The sequence below is a fragment of the Plectropomus leopardus genome, chromosome 21 (genome assembly GCF_008729295.1).
Source record: "Plectropomus leopardus isolate mb chromosome 21, YSFRI_Pleo_2.0, whole genome shotgun sequence".
Lineage (NCBI taxonomy): Eukaryota > Metazoa > Chordata > Actinopteri > Perciformes > Serranidae > Plectropomus > Plectropomus leopardus.
In genome coordinates, this window is record NC_056483.1 from 9,788,760 (window position 1) to 9,809,558 (window position 20,799).

At 40.6% G+C, this 20,799-nt stretch overlaps 1 protein-coding gene across 1 annotated transcript in view; it reads right to left on the reverse strand.

The window, feature by feature from the left end:
- Nucleotides 1-691: 691 nt before the first annotated feature.
- Nucleotides 692-20,799, reverse strand: part of map3k22 (mitogen-activated protein kinase kinase kinase 22) — a 50,026-nt gene continuing 29,918 nt past the window's right edge. Inside the window, exons 6-18 of the mRNA XM_042510172.1 lie at nucleotides 20,196-20,295; nucleotides 19,674-19,790; nucleotides 19,191-19,305; nucleotides 16,202-16,335; nucleotides 14,205-14,278; nucleotides 12,180-12,241; nucleotides 10,567-10,638; nucleotides 8,846-9,010; nucleotides 7,133-7,281; nucleotides 6,451-6,582; nucleotides 4,677-4,806; nucleotides 2,456-2,633; nucleotides 692-1,794 (exon numbers count right to left, since the gene is read on the reverse strand). Coding sequence (XP_042366106.1) covers nucleotides 1,566-1,794; nucleotides 2,456-2,633; nucleotides 4,677-4,806; nucleotides 6,451-6,582; nucleotides 7,133-7,281; nucleotides 8,846-9,010; nucleotides 10,567-10,638; nucleotides 12,180-12,241; nucleotides 14,205-14,278; nucleotides 16,202-16,335; nucleotides 19,191-19,305; nucleotides 19,674-19,790; nucleotides 20,196-20,295 — 1,657 coding nt within the window. The 3' untranslated portion in view covers nucleotides 692-1,565. The remainder of the gene's footprint in view (nucleotides 1,795-2,455; nucleotides 2,634-4,676; nucleotides 4,807-6,450; nucleotides 6,583-7,132; nucleotides 7,282-8,845; nucleotides 9,011-10,566; nucleotides 10,639-12,179; nucleotides 12,242-14,204; nucleotides 14,279-16,201; nucleotides 16,336-19,190; nucleotides 19,306-19,673; nucleotides 19,791-20,195; nucleotides 20,296-20,799) is intronic.

The following is a 20,799-nucleotide window of genomic DNA, read 5'->3' on the forward strand; positions in this document are numbered from 1 at the left end:
CAGTCAGCACACCCCCAGTTTTGGAGAAGCAGGCTGGAGTAGCGACTTGGTAACTAAGCAATGTAGATGGAGGTCAACAACAAAACACATTTTAGCTACCTAAAAAAAGTTGCACATAAAGAATATATATATATATATATATATATATATATATATATATATAGAGAGAGAGAGAGAGAGAGAGAGAGTATTTTCACCACTTTAACTCTCCGTCAGACAACCTGTTCCAACAAGGAAGTCCTAATCAGCTTAAGTTCCCATCTCTCATCAAAGGCAAAACATTAATTTGGCTTGCTGAACACAGAAGTTGCTGGTCTACTGCTTTGATCAGTTAGTTAGCTTGTTTTATTGTGTTATTTTGTTTAATCTACAGTTCAATATGAATTTTTGACAATTCATTTTGTCCTCCATATGAAGACTCCAGCCTGCTTCTCCAAACTGGGACCGTGCTGACTGACATCTGCTGTCTATGGTTAAGTGACCCATTCAACCTCACTTAAAAAAACCCGAAACTATCCCTTTAAGCCTAACATTTCTGTCTCTGCAACATCTCTTTGGCCACTTTATTTCGATGGACTCAAGGCTGACTGCATGGGAAGCTAGAATGGATGTCACAGACTCCAACAGTAAAGTTGGTATTGCTTTATAGACATTGCACACTGATGCAAAAGTTTGGTTCTTCTTTTTTTCTTTACACTACACAATTCTTCTTTAAGAAATTATACAAAAAATGCTTCAAATAGAAAAATATCTCCTTGGTTGATTATCCTGCATGTTGGAAATGTTTCAATGCATGATATCAAAAGTGCAATATTGACAATCCTTCTAAATGGGGTTCTGAGTGCCATGAAAGTTGGGTAATGCAACCCCTCTAAGATGTTTAAAAAAAAGACATTCTACTTACAAAGTCTTATTGTAAGGCGTTGACAAAAATACATTTACATTTTGCAGGTGACAATAGAAAACTCATCGGCTAAGATGACTGTATGCGTTATTGTAAGCCGTATAAAAATATTTTGCCATCTTAGTTCCACACACAGCTAATGAGGGCTGGTGAGTAACTTACAGTACTATCAGATGTGATCAATGTCACCAGTCAGTCATGATCACATAAGCCAAACCTCAACACTGTTCTGCGGCAGTAAATGAGCAAAGACCCAGAGAGCCTGAGACGTCACTGCTCTCTAACTTTGGCCTCTTTCTTGCTCTTGTTAAAGGACAGCAGTCTGTAGCGTGTGAGACTGCTAAGTGCTTTCCCGTCAGTCTCCTCCTGGGGAAACACACTGCGACGCCTCGGAGGACTCTGGAGGTCTGACAGCAGTCAACCTGGCCTCTCAGTGAGCGATCCGGGTTGAGCTAGTTGGTGAGAGATGCAGGGGTCCTGACAAGGCTGACACTGGTGATAGATGACAGGGCAGAAAGCTGGAGTGATGCTGAGCCCTGGAGCCTGGTGACCAAGAGAGGGGGAAGGGCCCTGGGGACGGGGCGGGCCGGAGAGGAGGGGAGGCGCCGGTGTCTCGGAGGCCTCGTAGGCAGGCAGGGGAGGGGAAGGGGGTCCGCAGGGCTCAGAAGCTTCCCTGGACGAACGGGTGGCTGAGCAGAACGTCTGCAGTCGGCCGCCACTTCTCCTCCACAAACACCTGCCGCAGGAAGTCCCTACACGCGTCGGACACACCCTCAGGAAGCATAGGCTTTGTAGGCTGGGTGGCGATCTTAAAAATGGCTGCCATGGCCTCGTACTCGGCCCACGGAGGTTTCTGGGTCAGCATTTCCACAACAGTGCAGGCGACACTCCTGAGGACAAACAATCCAGGAGATTTTAGTAATGTCAGAACATCTAGTATAATCTAATGAGTTAGGTTTCTGCGCATCTGCTTTGTGTGTTAAAGCACTTTGTAAACCTCTGTTTTTAAAGGTGCTATATAAATAAAGTTAGTGTTATTATTAATAATTATTTTTGACATTTTACAATGCAAAGTCAGAAAAAAAACAATTAAAAAAAAACGCACTAGTCATGTCTGAGTATTTTTACGATTTTGTTAGGGAGGTTATATTTTTTTTCTACAATTTTACCTCACTATAAGCTTCACAAATGTGGTTTATTTACTGCACTGTAATACATTTTATCTTACAGGTGTTGTTTGTGTTGCTCTGTTCAGACCTGCCCTGTATTTCTAACACAAGTTTATATTTCTGTTTTGTAATCCATGTCTTGGTGACTGCTACATGTAACTGATCTTGTTTAACATGTTAAATGTGTCACTGGACATAAAGTACACATCATCAAAACAACTGTTTCCATTCAATTTATTGCTTAATCACCCCTTTATTGAGGCAACTTTACTGCTTTTACTGCAACAGTGTATTTTTGCCCTTGTAATAAATATTTTTGTGCTGCAGCAGACTAATATCCCCTCTGGGCCTCATTACAGTTCCATCTGATCTTATTCCTTACCATACATCAGCTTTGCGGCCATAGCCCTCCCCATTGATGACTTCAGGGCTCATCCAGTAGGGGGTGCCAGTGACGGACTTGATTCCTGTACCAGACATGCAGATGGTCTGGATACGTTTGCTGGCTCCAAAGTCGCCCAGCTTCACGTTCCCCGAGGAGTCCCTCAGGATGTTAGCACCTGGTGGAATGAAACAAAATGAGCTCAGAGTTATTCAAGAGTCTCCTGAGGACTGTCAATATCCTTTAAGGGATACTTTGACAGTTTGGAGGTTCAATTAATGTAGTGTGGTTACAAAGTGCCTGTGCCAGCACTTCAACTGACTGTGGGGAAACGTTTCCTATGACTTGGATTGACGCACTGGTAAACCTATTTATAAAATTACAAAGTGCACCATAGAGCAGTATTTATAAATAGCACACTGTCCAAAATCCAGTGGTGAAATGTAACTAAATGCATTTACTCAAGAATTGTACCTACGTACAAATTTCAGGTACTTATACTGTATCTTTTCTTTCATTCTTGTACTTTTACTCCACTACATCTCAGAGGGAAATATTGTACTTACTACTCCACTACCTTTATCTAATAGCTAAAGTTACTATACAAATTAGGATTTTTGCATAAAAAATAGTATAGAGTATATAGAGTATATAAAATATGATTTTTTAAAAAAAAAAATTAAACTACCTAACAATTTAAAAAAGTACAGCCATTAGTCTATGAATCAATTATTTGACTGACAGAAAATTCATTGGCAACATTTTTTATAAACATTTCAGTCATTTTTTTAGTTTTCTTTTTTTTTTTTCTTAATTAGTTACTTTGCCAACTATTTTGATAAGTTCAGTTTTTGGGTGTTTATTGTATTTTATTTTACTTTTTTTCTGACTTAGGTACTTCTTTTCTTTTTTTAAATAGCTTTCAGTTTTGTTTTTTATTATTATTATTATTACTATTATTATTGTTGTTTTCAATTAGGCACTAAGGCAACTATTCTGATATATGTTTCAAGTCATTTTATTTATTGACTGTTTTATTGATTTATTTGGGATAGTTTGGGGGTCTTTTTTTATTTTTCTAAATTGGATACTTTTATCTTTCATACTTTAAGTACATTTTGCTGATTATGCTAGCTTACTTTAACTTAAGTAATGCAGGACTTTTACTTTTAACATAGTAGTTTCACAGTGTTTGTATTAGACCTTTCACTTAAGTAAAGAAACTGAATACTTCCTCCCCCACTACTTGAATCTACACTTTTCTCACACTTGAGGAACACCTCTTTGGTTTACGCAAATCAGAGGATGAAATATTGCATCAACTGTCAGCTCCATGTGCATCAAACACCCTTCCTCCTCCTTCTTTAGTCATTTTCCAACATGAAGCTGAGTCTATCCCATTTCCTTCAGGCGCTCCACTTGTTTGATCAGTGACTAATGTACACCACTCGCCACTCACTCTCCACACCCACTGTAAGACAGACGGCTGCACAGAGGAGATTGAGAGACTAAATATATGACCTTTACTCCCAACTTCTCACTTCTTAAACCTGTTTCCACTGCCTGCTCGTCTGTTGTGAGAATGTGAGACTGTAATAAATCATTTATTTGGAACATTAAATTCACAGAAACTTTATAGTCTACTGTCATGGCCGCGATGCCAAGCTGCAAAAACCGCATGTGCTGACAGCTCTTTTACTGCAAACAGAAGAGCTCTTGTGCACTGAGATGAGCACACACCATATATTACACATGAAGAGCATTTTTAAGTGGAAAATCCCACCCACGTATATACTCTCATTGGGCCTGCCTGTGTCCTGGGAGACCTACTATCTGTTTTCCCCACCAGACAGTATACTTCCCTCTTCTTCGCCGCGTCTGAACCAGGCAGCGACTCCCCGAAGCTGCGGGCAGCCAAACTAAAGCCTTTCCATCCGGTGTTGAACATTTTTAGACCAGCCGGTTTCACCAGCATGTAGCCTAATATATCTCAAAGGGGGAAGTTCAAAATAGCACATTTTTTCCAGGCTCCTTCTGCAGACGGTGAATAACCAAACGAGGAAACGTCAACCAGGATAAAATGAGTGAGTTTTCTCAGCAACAGTTGCTGCAGTACGAAGAAAGACTGTTTGCACTCTGTCAGCTGCGTCTCCAGTGTGGGTGTCGACTGATTACAAATCCAATTAAAACCCGACCCTGACCTTTACTAGTTTGCTGTTACCTTTGATGTCTCTGTGTACAATCATGTTGCTGTGCAGGTAAGACACTCCTTGGAGGATCTGCCGCGTGTATCTCCTTGTCACCTTCTCTGTCAGCGCCCCATAGGCCTTTAGCTGGTCCTTTATTGAACCCTGGAGACACAGTGAGAGACAGAGAGAGTGTTAACACACACAAAATACTCTGTTTTTGTTTGCCCTTATTCCGAAAAAGTCAATATTCCTACTAAGCTGGTAACATTTCTAATAAAAAAATGAATATTCCACTAATATTCCTGTTTATAAGCAGCTATATTACTCCGATTAATGTGCCCTTACATGTCATTAATCGCCCCAAAATATAGAACAATGCAGTGTTTCCCAAAGAGTTAGAGTGTATGTAATGGCAATAGTTGACCACGGGAAATGTGGGCTTTTCTTTTGGGAATGCATCTCTAACCCAGCCCTGCAAAATGCTGCACAGTTGGTTTGTGTACAACTTATCCATGACAACACACAGAGCTGACCATAAACAATCAAGAGGCCATGTGTCGCAAACTGCAGGAAAAACCCCATTTGTGAAGCCTATTCCTCATGTGCTGTATACATGTCCAATTAATGCGATTAAAACCCCAATAATACTGCATCCCACATGGATTTATTAGAAAATGCTGAAAATCAGAAAAAAGGCCTAATTCAGAATATCTAAATGGAATATGCTGAATGAAAGGTTGAGAAATGCATTCATGATCTTTACACTAGCTGCAGTGTTAACTAATATTGTTGTCACAGCTGAAGGGTATTAAAATACAGATCTGCTTTGAATGGATGTGCATGATGGATATAAATTGGTTCAGTCTTTCTTTAAGGAAAGTATGCGTACTTGCAACAACATTTCCAGCTGAAACAGATTTATATTTGTTTTATTATGAAAGCGCTCTCCTGAGACAGTTTTCATGCACAAAAACTAAGTACTGAAACACAGCAATGTGCTGAAAGAAATCTGCTTGATTTCAAGTCTAAACACCTTCAGTGTTCTGCATTTCCTTTCATTTCCTGTTTTCAGTTCCTCGTGAGGAAATCGCAGGAGCAAAGACCTGCTCCAGTAACACCTGTGACGCAGTTCAGGACTCACACCGTGAAAACAAAACTTCTCGCTCTTCACTTTCAGCTGTCAGCAAGACACCTCAACAGCTCTCTGGCTCTCAGAGGGACACTCGCCCCCTCTCCCCCCTTCCCTGTGGGCGACTAAAGCGTTATCGGTCAGCCACAGCGGTGCAGCCGTGCAGAGCAGTCACACACAAACTTGGCTTTGTCACCTCCCCTCTTGCCTCTGCCAGAAACTTCTGATGAAACATAAACATTCCCAATTTCCAGACAATGTGTGACTAAGACACTCAACGCCACTCAGAGAAAAAAAAAGCCTAGGAAATATTAAAACCAGGCTCAGGGACAGGGTCCGCAGGCGACAGCAGCTCATTAAGATGCTCATTTAGTGAGAAAATGATCTCATAAACTGAGTCGTTCTGCTGACATCAACCACAGAGGACATGTTTGTTGACAGCTGGCGACATTTCAAAATCGTTTTTTAGCAGATGTGGCCGGTGCGGGTTTGATTTGACGATTGTCTTTAAAACGTCTGTGTACCTATCTCTTCAGCCAGAGCCACTCGAATGCAACAGACATCACACGTTTTTGTATCTCAATCAAACATCAACGACTGTCGCCTTGCTTTTTAACTACACGCGACTTATAAAAGTTTAAAATACGTTCAAATAAAATGCCCTGCAGAACACTCACCCCGGGCATAAACTCCACAAAAATGGTGAGTTTCTTCTGCTCAAGGTCCCGAAGACAACCATAGTACTGAACAATCCGCTCGTGACGCAGATTCTTTAGCAGCTGAATCTCACACTCCAAAGCGTTCACCTCCTGCAGAAAAACAGTATTACATTTTTAAAAAACATCTGAATATACGTCATCAAAATACATTTTAGCTGCCCAAAACATGTCACACCAAAATCAAAATCTGTATCAACTTAAGTTGAGTCATTTTACTTTTCTTGTACTTTGTAAAATTTCTTGCAAATTTTTGGGTCATTTCCTCTTTTGCTGCTCACTACCTTCTTTCTATGTTTTGGAAGGAAATCAAGACAGTTTTCTCAGGTTTCAAAGGGTTAATTGTTGGTTTTCTCAATGGAATCTGGCTTTGAAAAGAGCAATATTACCGTTGGAAATCACTGTCTGACATTTAGGTAAAGCAGTGACAATACTCTCAATATAACATACACTTAAATTGGTATACATTCTTTCTAGGTGGGACTTTTTTAGGTGGCTAAAATATGTTTTTGTGGCTGACCCCATTCATAACAGTAGATTCTGAACTATCCCTTTAATCTTGAATCACAAAATCTCTGTTTTATGCCCTAAAATACATGCAGATTGTAGCTAATCCAAACAGGTGTTCGGTGTTTTGTCTCACCTTGCTGGTTTCTTGACAGTCGGTATCAAAGGGCACCTGCTTGGCGGCCAGCTCGCGCCCTGTGTCGGCGTCGTAACAGAGGTAGACCTCCCCAAACGCCCCGCGCCCCAGGAGCTTTCCTTGTCGCCAGTTGACTGGCGCCCGTGGCGCTGCAGAAACAAGACACCACATGATGAAAACCCACCCATAATTCGTTTGGTTGCTAAGCCCCCAGAGGCAGACGGATCTGTCGTGATAAACTGATTTGAGAAAACACTCAAGCATGCACCAAAATCCACCTCAGAGGCCCGACTGTAACTCGCACAGCAACCACACCGAGACCAGACGTCAAAAAGCCACCACAGAGTCGTTGAATAATTCCCACCGCAGACCCTCTCAGATGGGGAAACCCCTGATATCTGAGTCAAAGCATGCTCAGCCGAGTAGAGAGAGCATCTCAACAACTCTCCTCCTCACAGGCCCAGACTCTGAGGCTTTGTTTTGGTGTTAAGAGGCTGCTTTGTGGCCAGGGTTAGACAGTTTGGTCTCATGTGGGTGAGAAGCACACTAGAGACTGACACGTCAACCACAGACTGCTGAGCTTATGACAAAGACAATTTCTGAGCAACAGGATGAGGACAGATGAGATGAATGAGTCTGTGGATGGATGATGAGAGGCGAGTTGTGCCTGCTGTGACGTACATTATTACTGTACATCACTTTTACTAACCCTGACCACAGGGGTCCTACAGCTTAGGTTAAATTTAAGGCTTTTTAGGACTTTTAAATGCCTCTCTGAATTAAATGTAAGACCTATTTTACAATAACAAAAATTTAAGAAGAAAAAAAACATGATCATACATCAGTCTCTTTGGGTTGGGGAAATTTTTGTCCAAATGTTTATGGTAACGCAAACTCAACTTTTTTGGTCAAGTTAAAAAGTTTGATAATCTTCCTAAAATGTTGAAAAAAAAAAAAAGTGGAGTGCATGGAAAACAAAATTTTCCATTTAGTTAAAAATTGAAATAAAATAAATAGTTAGTTAGTTATAACAAATTATTTTGAGATTTCACAATGCAACATCAGAAAAAAACAATAAATAAAATCCTATCTTTTTTTTTTTTAAACTTTTTTTAAGACTTTTGACAGATTGATGTAGACATTTTAACAATTAAGGCCTTATTTTTGGATGAATAAATAAATGAAATAATTAAGTCTAGTTTTCTAATGTTGTATTTTAAAATCACAAAAGAAGTCAAAGTGCTTAAATTAAAGTTAATTTGAAAACAATCTTTGGTACAAGAACTAAAAAAAAGTTTTAAATTGTCATTTTTTATGACAAGTAAAAAACCAATCAGTGCCAGCTTTCAGTAAGTGACTATTTTTTTGATTAACACCAAATGTCTTTTTCTTGGAGGAAAAGTTGTGTTTTGAAGCCCACTCGTTCATGGTTATGACTCCATAAATACCATGGACATATGGACGTATATATACATTACAAAATTTATAGCACTAAAGCAATTAGCACAGAGTTTTGATACTGAACCCTACTTTACTAATCTTAAAACAAGTCTGAACTTTCTCCACTCCACTCTGAGAGTTTATTTGTCTCATTTTCCACAGGAACCAGACAAACACAACACTAATCAACAACAAAGGCCCAGAAATGCAGTTTTTTTAAGACTGTTTATATGTTTTGGGTGAAATTTTCCGTTTTTTAAGGACACTACTTACACTTGGCTGTTCCACGCTGGCAGCTTTTGTCAGCGGTGCGGCCCAGTGAGCGCAGGTCGCTGTACTGCAGCGTACTGTCTCCATTATAACTGCGCGTGCGACTGGAGGGAACCAGCTGAAACAGGTTCTCCTGTGGCATGAAGCTGCGCGGAAGTGTCCTACGACCTGAAAACAAATATATATTAAAAAAATAGACATTTTAATGACTTGACACACACACACACACACACACACACACACACACACACACACAGGCCGCTGCATGTTTTGTTTGTACTGTGATTTCTACACTGTTTTCACACAGTTCCTTTACAGGTGTTGTACATAAAGTGAGCTCTTGGCTGAGACTTAAGGCCGGCCAGAGCATAGTGCCTCTCGCCACTCCGTCCCACTTCCCCTCAGACAGGAAGCAGGGCGCTGTGTTTTTATACAAGTTTGGGTTCACCGCAGGGAAACGTAAATCATTGCTAGCCAAGGTTAGCCTCTGAGTAAGCAATTACTAGCAGCTGCCTGGAACAGCAAGCCAGCAATTCATGTGACAAACGTACCCAGAGAGCAAAAGAATACAGATAATCAGTGAAAAAAAGTGATAAAAGTGTGAGGAGGAGGCACTGGAAAGAATAATCTTCTATAATATGCATCTTAAGTTAAAGGGGAACTCCACCCATTTTCAGAATTCATATATCATTGTTATAATCTGGGGCAGTCCAAACAGATTAGTAAACATGAACATCTGTCCTCGAAATCCAAAAACTAGAGTGTTAAAACTTGAACTTGTGATGTCATAGGGCCTTCAACAGTCGGACCACAATCCCTTGGGGGTCCTCTGAGTTACTGCAGGGGCCCCTTCAAGTTTAGTTTTATTTTGTTTTGTGTGAATGGTTATATTTTCTTACCTTGCTAACAGGAAACATTCCCCCAACACTGGCAAAAGTTCCCTTCAAGTTGCAATAATGTTTCGAGGAAAACATTTTAACCTAATGTTAAAAGAACGTTTTAAGGATGTTTACGATTTCAAATAAGGTTAAATTGCTGACTGAGACGTAACGTTATAACTGCAACACTCTGAGGATGTTTTGTTGATGTTGAGAGGTGACAGATCAAAGAATGTTTTTTTATAAAACATTCACAAAATGTGACATGAGAACAACTTTTTTTTTAAACATTCTGAACATGTTATTGAGGACTGAGATTACAGACCATTTTTATGAAAATGTAATGTAACATGTTAACAATTAAAAAAAAAAAAAAAGGAAGAACGTTCTGGGAACTAAAAGAAAACTTGCAGCTGAAAACGTTACTAAAACCCTGCATTGGTTGTACCGTTCTCAGAACATTTTTAGAACCAAAAATTGCTAGCCGGGAGCACAATAATAAAATAAATCTCATTTGGATATAAAAAAAGAAGACATTTTGTGGGTCCACAAAATCTGGCTCTTATTCATTGTTTATGGAGCAGCTCAAGCGTTTCTACTTGATGACATCACAAGTTTGAGACTTTCTTCTCTGATTTCTTGGTTTAAGAGAGAGTCGCTCATATCCACAAATATTTAACTTTCTCAATTTAGGCTGTGTTCCCCTTTAAAAAATCTGATCAGATGGGAGTTTCTTGTGGTAGCATGTGAATCTGTTTGTGTTTTCCTGTAGACATGGCAGCATATCTGTTTCATCTGTGCAATAATAGTGGTGTTGTTATTGCTCTTGCAAAGCTGGTTTCTTACGGTCTCCATAATCCTTGCTGCGATTGGGCAACTGGAACTGGCGAGGGAAAGTCCCTCCTTTACCATGGCGACCTGAGGACGGAGCAAGGAGGCAGAGCTGTCAGTTAGGAAGTAATCAAAGCTTCGACAACGACTGAATTCTCGTCTTACAGTTACAGGACGACTCACTTTACAGCTTTACTTTATTCAGGTCTCAAGTTCAGGAATGCAGGTTTAACTGCATGGAGATAATCGCACATAAACACACTGATGCCTAATAAGGATGAGAGAGTTTCAGCTGATCACATCTGACAGACACTGCTCATCCCGGCATGTCAAATCAAAGTTCAGAAGCAGCGGGATGGAAGACAGCTTTTCACACACCGCGCTGAGCTGTTGTATCGCCTCGCTGCAGCCAAGAGAGAAACAGCTCATGTGTGCTAGCTTAGCCTTAGCTCTGAACCCAGTGGAGCAGTAACTAAAGGCAGGTGGGGAGCACTGCTGACGCAGGCGAGTGCTGACACTCTCTCTCTCTCTCACACACACACACACACACTGAATGGAGAGCAGCGGAGCCGCTTGCAATTGAAAGCAGCTGTTCTGTCAGATGACTGCCTCCCCTCGCGCTGTTTTTGTGGCCGTATCCCATGGAGATGGGAGTTATTTTTTGTGTTTGGCAGCGCGGGATGGAGAGGAAAAATCTACTCACAGGGAATGGTAAACAAATACCGTAGCCCTCAGCAGGAAGGGCCACACAGCTTTTACATCTGGGAGGGACAGAGCGTGCATGCGTGTGTGCACAGGCACGTGCATGCATGCGTGCCCAAGTGAGTCTTAAAGTACTGCTGCAGCTATGCGAAGAAGCCCCCGTACTCCCAATCTGTGTACACAATGTGCAGCACTCCCCTTTTTAATTTACAGCACGGGGGTGGTGCAGGAGAGAAAGAAATGACCAGATTGGGAGAGCTGCTGTGGTTTCGTCTGTTCATGAGGATTAGTGTGGCGTTATCTGTCATCCTGCTCTATTTGATCTGCGTTCTGAAGGAAAGGGGACAGACAGGGAGCCGAGGGACAAGGACTAGACGAGGGGGGGTGCATCAAGAGGCGCTGGGACAGAGAAGGGAAGTGATCATGAAAAGACAGGAAAGCAGTGATGTCTATTAGGAACTGGAGTCTGAAAAAAAGGCAGACAAAGATGGGAGACAAATTAGATGGACAAAGGGTATACAGAGGAGACTGTGTGGAAGATAAAGCAGGAAGAGTTATGATGCTATCACACTCCCTTCATCACCTCCTGAGACACAAGAAATACAACCGAGATATTAAATACCGCCACAGTTCCTCATTTTATGTATTTACTCCCAGATAAAACCATCAAATAATATCATCTCCCTCCTCATTAGTAATCTCAGGAGGGTATTTGCAAAGGGGAGGAGGGATTTTCAGATAATCAGGAGCTTTAGTTCTTTTTCTGTGAAACTGATTGTGTGGCTATAATTACCACAGAACTAAGAACAGACAAAACTTTCGAATAATAAAAGAGCTTTTTGCACCTCTCTTTATCTTTTTTTCTTCTTTTTTTTTGCAGCCTTTGAGCTCAACAGCAGAGAGGCAGTTTTTTAAACTTCTCTTACCTTTGTATTCATAGTTGAGGTTCAGGTAATTATTGTCACGGTTGTTCTGCGAGAAAGGAGGACTGAAATGACAAGAGAACAGTGGGGGAATAAGTTTAAAAAATGGTTTGCTATTTCAGTCTATAATTTCCCCTTATCTTCAAACAGAGTCTGGCTCCAGCTGCTGGTGTGAAACTTCAGGCTGTAAAGCGGCACAAAATGCCTCAAAATGACTTTTGCGTTCAAACTACTGAGCTTTCAGTTGCAATTGACGTTAAATAACAATGTGCTGAAATAGAAAAAGATAAGCTGGGAACCTCTCTGCATCACCAATAAGACAGTAAAAGTGTTGCTAAATTGCTGAAAAGGTAGTAAAACTAACTTCCTATCATTAAACTTCATCTGTGTAAGATTTAGGGAGATTTGGTGGTGTCTAGTGGTGAGAATTGCAGATTACAACCAGCTGAAACTGCTCCTGGTTAGAACTCCTTCAGTGTTCATCATTCAGGTTTTTTTTGGGGGCTGTACCCGTGTCAGATTTACGTCACATTTGGCCATTCAACATGAACATATCCTATATCAAGTTTTAAAGTTTGCAGGATGTTCCATGTGGCATTCATGTAATATAGTAAACAAGCTAACTGCGCTAATGACAGATTGTACACAACATCTTTTGCAAACACTCGATATCAAACAAAAGCCAGAGACTGTGTCCTACTAAGTTGCTGTGATCTGTATTTTGAAGCCTTAAAGCGCAATGCCTCTCCTTCCCTGGGTTTTAAGCTCTAAGCTTATACTTATTACTTCTTAATTCAAATCTATTCATTTAGTTTTTGTATTACCCATTTCTGATATTGTCATTTTGGTTTTTTTATGTTGTTTGTTTTACATGTTAAAAATAAATATCTATCAAATCAAGTAATCTTGGGTGTGGGGGGTCTCCAACTTTCAGGGGGAAGCCCTTTTTTGTACTGTCTCTACGGTCTCTTTATCCCTTAATCCACTGATCACGTGATTTAAACTGCTAAAGACACTGAATAAAGCAGTTTTACGTAAAAAAAAAACCAGTTGATTTCCGATGCTGCTCATCGCAGAGGGGCTTCGTACAAGTGTAAGTGATGCAAAAACATAAAAACATGAAAACACAAATGGCCCTGTTTAGAGCAAGGTAACAAAAACACAAAGATTGTTATTTTCGGGTGATTATACACAAAAGAAAACATACTTATACTTATTATACTACATTCCATTTCTACCAATATATCCGTCTAAATCCTATACAACAAACCTTTAAATATCGCTGTACATTCAGCCCCCCCTCCCTGGTCCGTCTGAGACCAGCCCTGCCCCAACGACCCGACAGAGAGTGACGTCTCTGTTGACCGTAGGGCGGCGTGGGGCCACGAGACCCTGGATAAGGGGCACGCATGCCCGCTCGCAGGGAAAAGTTCCATGCACTCGTTTCCTGCCATTGTTCTGCAGCCTGGAGCCCAGATAAGCCTCGTGCAGGTAGAGCTGTTTCCGTCCTACGCTCTCTCTCTCTCTCAACCTCACTCTTGCTCACTTTTCGTTTCCCTTTGATTCACATTGAGTCTTTTCACTCTTCAGTGCCCCCCCCCCACCCCCCCCCCTCTCCTCTTCCACTTCACTCTTTCACCACTTTTCATTTTCTGGCTCAGTTTTTCCCTCTCATCCAGCATGTTCTTGTTTCACGTCTCCCACTCAGTCTGTCTCTCTCTCTCTCTCTTGTGATAACAGAGGAATCCAGGCGTCCAGATAAGAGTTTTGTTGCCATGGCAACAGCAACGTGACCTGATTCCTCCCAGCACAGGCAGGGTCAGGGAGCGCTGCCGGCCTTAAACGCCGTTTACAAACTTCACTGCGAGCTTCTGGTTGCTTCTGACTGTTTGCAACATACAAGATCGCAACTTAACAAGCATGAACGTAGCGAGTCTCATATCTCTGCAAATACTGCTGCAATGCAATGTGCACACCATAAATCCACACAGACAAAGGTCATAACTCACACGCTGCATGATGACTCACCTGTCCAGTGCTTGATCTATTGATTGACAGCTGCTCGACAGTGAGTTGTCTGCACTCCCGAAGGGATCCAGCATCTGACAGATATAATAAAACGGGGGAATCCAGGGTCAGAGAGCATGCAATCATGTGGGGGAGAATATGAAGCAGAGCAGATAGAGGAGAGTGTGTAACTGCTGTGCAATGTAAGACTCATGAAGGGGCATGAGCATTGCATGTCTCATAGATCTCCTAAAAAGCTGCATATAAATGTTACATGCAGCTTTATTAAAAACAATTCTCAATAGTATCTTATGCACTCATGTACAATACTGCCACTTAAAGAGCTACTATCCATAAGAAAACACTATTCTACATCTCCATGTATGCTGAAAGAGTAAACATTGATAAATGTACTAAAAATTGAACCTCTCTATATTTGTCATGCACAAAATGTTAAATGATTTCACACAATAACCAAGGAAATCTGTTTCTTCCAAGAACCAGTATCCTGGGAGCTTCCTGTCTCCTAAAAAGATGATTTATCATGGTCTTGGAGGAAACTATTGCCCAATTTGTTGTGCTGCTCATGATAATATATTACAGGAAATAACAATTTAACATGGTCTGGTTTTAAGAACAGTAAACTTGTTCTTTAAACCATGTAACAGTGATGTAAATGATACTCATTAAGCAGAAAATGTTTAAAAATGAATGGCTTATTTTCTTTAATAAGTGGCCCTATCAGGCATGACAATCTTGAGGTTTCCCTTTTAAAAATAATCAACAAGGCAGAGGCAAAGGTGCTTTACAATTTAGCAGAGCAGAATTTCCATAACTAAGTAAAGAGCTCAAAACATTAGACCCAAGTTGTAGCAAAATCTTTAAATTCATCTAAAAGTAGAGGGTTATGAAGTCACTGTTGCTCCTGTGCATTACTTGGGAATCCTCCACTTTCAGCATGTTGTGAGATCTAAAAAACAGTTATATTCATACCCACTTGGCCAAAGATGTTTAAAAATGAATGACTATTTTTCTGTTTTTGCTTTTTGCTAAGTGGCCATGACAAGCATGACTCTCTTGAGATCTCCCAGTTTAAAATAACGGAAAAGGTAGATGTAAACAAATCAGTCCAACAGAGGCAAGGGAGTCTGAACTCTATTTCATTAAAATCATCAAAGGGTATTTTTCTTTGTTTACTCGGGTTACTTGCCAAAATCTTAAAGTCTGGGTTACATCTATTTAACATATATGCAAAAAATAAATAAAAACCAATTTCTACATATTTTTAAATAAACATCTAATCATTTTTTTCTTCCTGTAAAACTAAAAATGATGTCTGCTTATGCCAGTGTAAACTGTCGGGGGCTCAGTTTAATTACACACCCTCATTCATTATATCCAATCTGCAATACTGAAGCTAGATATGTTTGAAATGCCCTTCCATCTGGACTTTATGAGATTATGAATGCTACGCTAGCGCATGTTCACATAGCCAGCCAGTGTGGGTGTGTTAGCAAGTTTCTGTTCAGTATATAAAAAACATCGACTACATGAAAATTTTACATTTTAGGGGTTGACCAACATTGGTTTTTCAGGGCTGATACCAATTATTAGTAAATAATGACACCGATAGCCGATATTTGGAACCAATATGCATTTACAATAAAAATTTAAAAATATTTCTGTCACAATTTAGAATTTGGAATAACAAACTCCAACACAAAACTTTGTTTAAATGCCTTTAGCAAATGTTTAGGTTAATCAAAACTGAAACTTTCAACATCGTATACAGCCCGTTCACTGCAACAATTTTTATGAAGTTCAGTGAAAATTTTAAATTAAAAATGCATGAATAAAATAATAACGCTGATACAGATAGTCAGCAAATATCAGCCTCAATAATCAGCTAGGTAGGTAATTTGTCGACCCCTATTTTACATAGTATTTTTACATTAGACCACACATTTATCCAGAACCTGGTATGATAATGAAGGTTTTTCCTCAATACATGTTCTTACATTCTGGTCCTGGGTCTCAGGGATGAACTCCCCTTCACTGTGGATGCTGGTGTAGGAGCCCTGGCGGGCAATCTGCTGCTGCTCCTCGGGGACGCTGCCAGGAGGCGGGGACGTCCGCCCTGTGTGCAAGGAACCTGAAGCAGCGACAGTAAAAGAGAGGGAATTTGAAGAATGAAGTGCAAAATGAAATGTAAAATCAGAGAACAAAAGGAGACATTAGGGATGAAATGGGACGGAGGCAGCACAAGGAGAAGATGATGAAGAGATGAAAGCGAGGGCAGAGGGGAGAAAACGGCGTCACCCTGTTATTCATGGGCACAAGTTCAACAGTGCCAGGAGTATGAGAAGTGATTTACTAAACCACACTGCCGCCACCTCTAACCTCAATTACTGTGACAAACGCTCCCCCGGCTGAGCTGCAGCGGAGACTGAGCACTCGTCCTTGACAATGTGCGAGGACCCACTGAAAGTCTGAGCTGACAGGAATACTGAAAAAGTGCACAAAGGCCAATAGGTGCCAAGATATACAGAAATGGTTAAAATACCAGTAAACAGTCTATTTTTGACCCCTTTTTCTTCAGTTTCTTTCTGCCTCTGTCCCCTCTTTCCATCCTCTGCTCTCCCCCCGCTACTATACGTCATTGAGGTACCCGGGCTCACATCACATCTTCACTCAACCATCCACTGTGACGGCTCTCCTGTCACCTCTCATCTGCCACCGCTCCCTCCACTTCCATCTCTCAGCCGCTCTGACTCGCAGCCGTCGGGGGAATTGATAGAGAGCGGGGTAATTCTATACAATTTATATGACTCGGGACGGTGACGGCGCTGATGTTATTGGGGCTATGTGAGAAAGATTGGCGCCGACAGCCATCATAAACCGCATTCAGCTGCTATGCGAAAATGCAAAGGAGTGCAGGTTGTTTCTGCGTGTGTCTGAAGTTGAGAGATGTGACTGCAACATTGACCTTTCTGGATATACTTGATATGAGTAAAAAGATTCAGACATGAGAGACGGGGGAGAGCTCAGTATTTCACAGAGCAAAATAAACCTTCACGCTGTGTTACCAAACGAGCCAGGAGGGACAGCAGAACTGGAGTGAAACTGTGTTATCTGGTCACAGAGTGTGACATGACAAGAATAGGACCTTTGTCTGTCTAAGGGGAAAAGTTTAACATTTTTGCTTTCTTACCAAGAGTCAGATGAGAAGACTGACACCACTCTCATATCTGTTAAAATAATCTGTAAAGTTTAAAGCTACAGCCAGAACCCAATTAGCTAAACTAATCGGTCAAGTAGACAGTCTGAAAACTGTGTTTTGATCAGATTAACCCTTTGAAACCTGAAGCGACATCACCTTTCCTGTACTGCTTTCAGACATCTTTAACAAGTATTTAAACGTTTGAACCCTGAGCATATTGGTACCATTTCTTTTAAAAACATGGGAAAAAAGGAAAACACAAGGCAGTAAGAAATGTTCCACAAACTGCAAGAAATAAGTACATTTAGAAAATTATTTTTTACAAAGCTAGGGTCTGGGGAAAAAGAAAAAAAAGGGAAAACTACATTTTTAATTATCATAATAACAAATTTAAAATCATGTTTCAGAATTATTAAAATTTTAATACACTTTTTTTCAGGTCATTTCCTTATTTCACTTTTTTGTTTCAGGTAATTTACTTATAAGTTTCACTAAATTCTTGCTAATTTTTGTGTCACTTCTCTTTTTGACGGAAATCAGGCCCAACTGCTCAGATTTCAACGGGTTAAGATGTACTATAAATTATTAATTTATGATCTTTAGAGGTGCTGGCAGTCAATTTTTTTGGCAGCAATACGTTGTTAATTTGTTGTTACTCTTGGAGAGCCAAGCTAAGTCTTTATGGTAAGCTAAGCTAACTGGCTCCTGCTCACAGCTTCTTATTTAACGGACACATCTGGAAGTGGTTTAAGGAATACTTCACCCACAAAATGAATATTTGCATATCAATTACTCAACCTGTGTTGAACTGATTTCTTGATGAAAGTGCTATTATATCCAAAAATAGTCTTAATGAACTAAAGCAAAGTAGAGGACAGTGTATATATGCATTTTTGCTAAAATCTTACTATTTAAAACACTTCTGAGTCTAATGCACAAACAAGTAGCGCACCTGTACACACATACACACTATTTGCATGCTTGAGTATTTTACATAGTAAGGTTTTAGTGAAAAAACTGCGTGTTTTGGAAGGACTGAGTATACAGGTGGACTGATGAGATGTGTAAGAGTTTGTAAACTGATGTTCTAATATAGTGTTAATGTTGTTAAATGTGGATCCAATTTACTTCAATTCGTCAAGAATATTCACAGTTTTTGGATTCTTGGTTCACCATGGAGGCAAGCGGGAAAAACTAAGCTTTCTTCAGGAATTCAGTGTAAAACAGGATCAGTTGCTGAAATGCAAATAGACTTTTTTTAAGGTAAAGTACTCATTAAGATCGTCTTTTCTAACTCACAGAAAGGAAGTGAATAGGCACATATCCCACATTATGCCTTTAAAATCCAAGGATCAGCACTCCCAACATAACATCTTCAGAATCAAAGTACAAACTAATCAAGGTGATGATGCAGACGGAGAGCTGCTTGGTATGAGAGCAGACACTTGTCCTTGTTTTGGCCTGACATTTCTCCGGCTGTTAATGTTGTCACTTTTACCTCCAATTTGCATTTGTCCATTCTGACAAAGCATGTCCCTCATCTTGCCATTGACATTCCTATGACTTTGGCGTCACTCTGTGTTGTAAATTGACACTGACAAGCCACCCGTGACGCCTTAGCAGGTGGACAAGAAATCAAGGCATCAGCAGGATTTGGGTCACTGGTTTATTTTTTTTTTGCTTTTCTGAGAGAAATTACATCTTAACATCTCTGTTAAGGCTGTAATGGCATTCTGATTGGTCCATCGACTTTTCATTCTCATGTGTGTTTCTACGTGCCAGCTCACCTGTCGAGTGTTTGCGCACCCTCTCGGAGCCCTTGAGCAGGGAGCCCTTCAGATCTCCCAGTGACCGCGATGACCTCATCTCGCTCTGTTTGTCCCTGCTGTTCACCTGTAGGTACTACAAAGTAAGAGTCCACAGGAAGTGGAGCGAGCGGAGAAAGAGAATGAGGAGAGGAATTTGGGACAGCATTACATCATTGTTCAGTTACATCATCGTATCAGTGGGGGGAAGTTTGTCTCTAAGTTACTGTGTTCTGCACACAGTAGCTCTGATGCCGTTGAATTCATTTAAAGGTTACATAGTTTTAAAAAGAGAGTGACTTCATGCAGCCGAGTTCACATTAACTTTAAGCATGTGACTAACCCGCAGCTGTTCCCAACATGGTTGTCATGGTTACTATTTACACATTGCTACATCACTTCTTTACTTTGCGCCTTTAAGTTTCTCCAATGATCATTTCTGAATTTATGTTGTTAGAAACTCACATGGTTGTTCTTAGGGTTCTTTAGCAGTATCCTGAGCAGCCCGTTGGCCCCAGAGCTGCAGCTCAACGTCAGCACCGCCTGATCCAGGTCCTCCTGGGTCTTCAGGGGCAGCAGCAGCTAAAAGGACAAGAAAACATACATCACATGACCTTTAATTCTCCATTGTTCCAGCATGGTGGCATGTAAAAGCATCAGCGTATACATGACGCATGCAGATGTTGTCATGTTAAAGGGGACCTATTATGCTCATTTTAAACATTTTTACTAACAGTTATTACTTTTATGTACTTTTTTGAAAGTTTGCCTACATTTAATATGAAGATCCGACACTAACACAACATATATGACAGAAAATAATTAAAATATCATAGGCCCCCTTTAAAGCCTCATTAATCTCAAGCACTTTTTCTCAGCTCTCAAGATACTAATATTTTGTGTTTTCTAAATGCTTGTGACATTCTTAGTCAGACTCATAACAGCTGCAAAGGATCTTAACCACATGTCCTCTCGTTGTTTGTGTACCTCTTTTTCCATGAAGAACATGTCCAACTGCTGACCAAAGGCCTCGGTCACTTTCTGCAGCAGCTCCTTGATCTTCAGCGGCCTCTGGAACGGGATTATTCTGGGAAATAGAGAACACTGGTGAGGTCAGAGGTCAGAAGAAAAAGCTAGTGACATGTATAGCTGTGAAATTCATCACTCAAAGGTGCAAAATTAGCGTCTGACTGGCAGCTGGATGCTCATAGTTTACAAGTTTGTCCCATTTTTTTTCACATGACACATCACACATAAGAGAAAAAGAGGAATTGAAGAAAAGATCAATTCTTTACTGGTTTTTGAACGTGTGTCTGGATTGTATGACCACATGAGAATATTTTTCTTATCTCTTTTATGACTGTTTCTGTGGTAAAAAGAGGAAAAATGGGCAGGTCATGTGTGTCAAGGAGAGGAGCGAGCTGATGCCAAAGGGGCATTAATCAATGCAATGCAAACAGAGAGTGCCGGAGTGACCCCCGCTGATGTATATGAATGTCTTATCTACTGTACGCCTACGTGTATCACTGAGAGTGCCCACTCGGTCTGTCCGAGCTTATCAGTGAGTGTTTGTAGTGAGTGTATATATGGA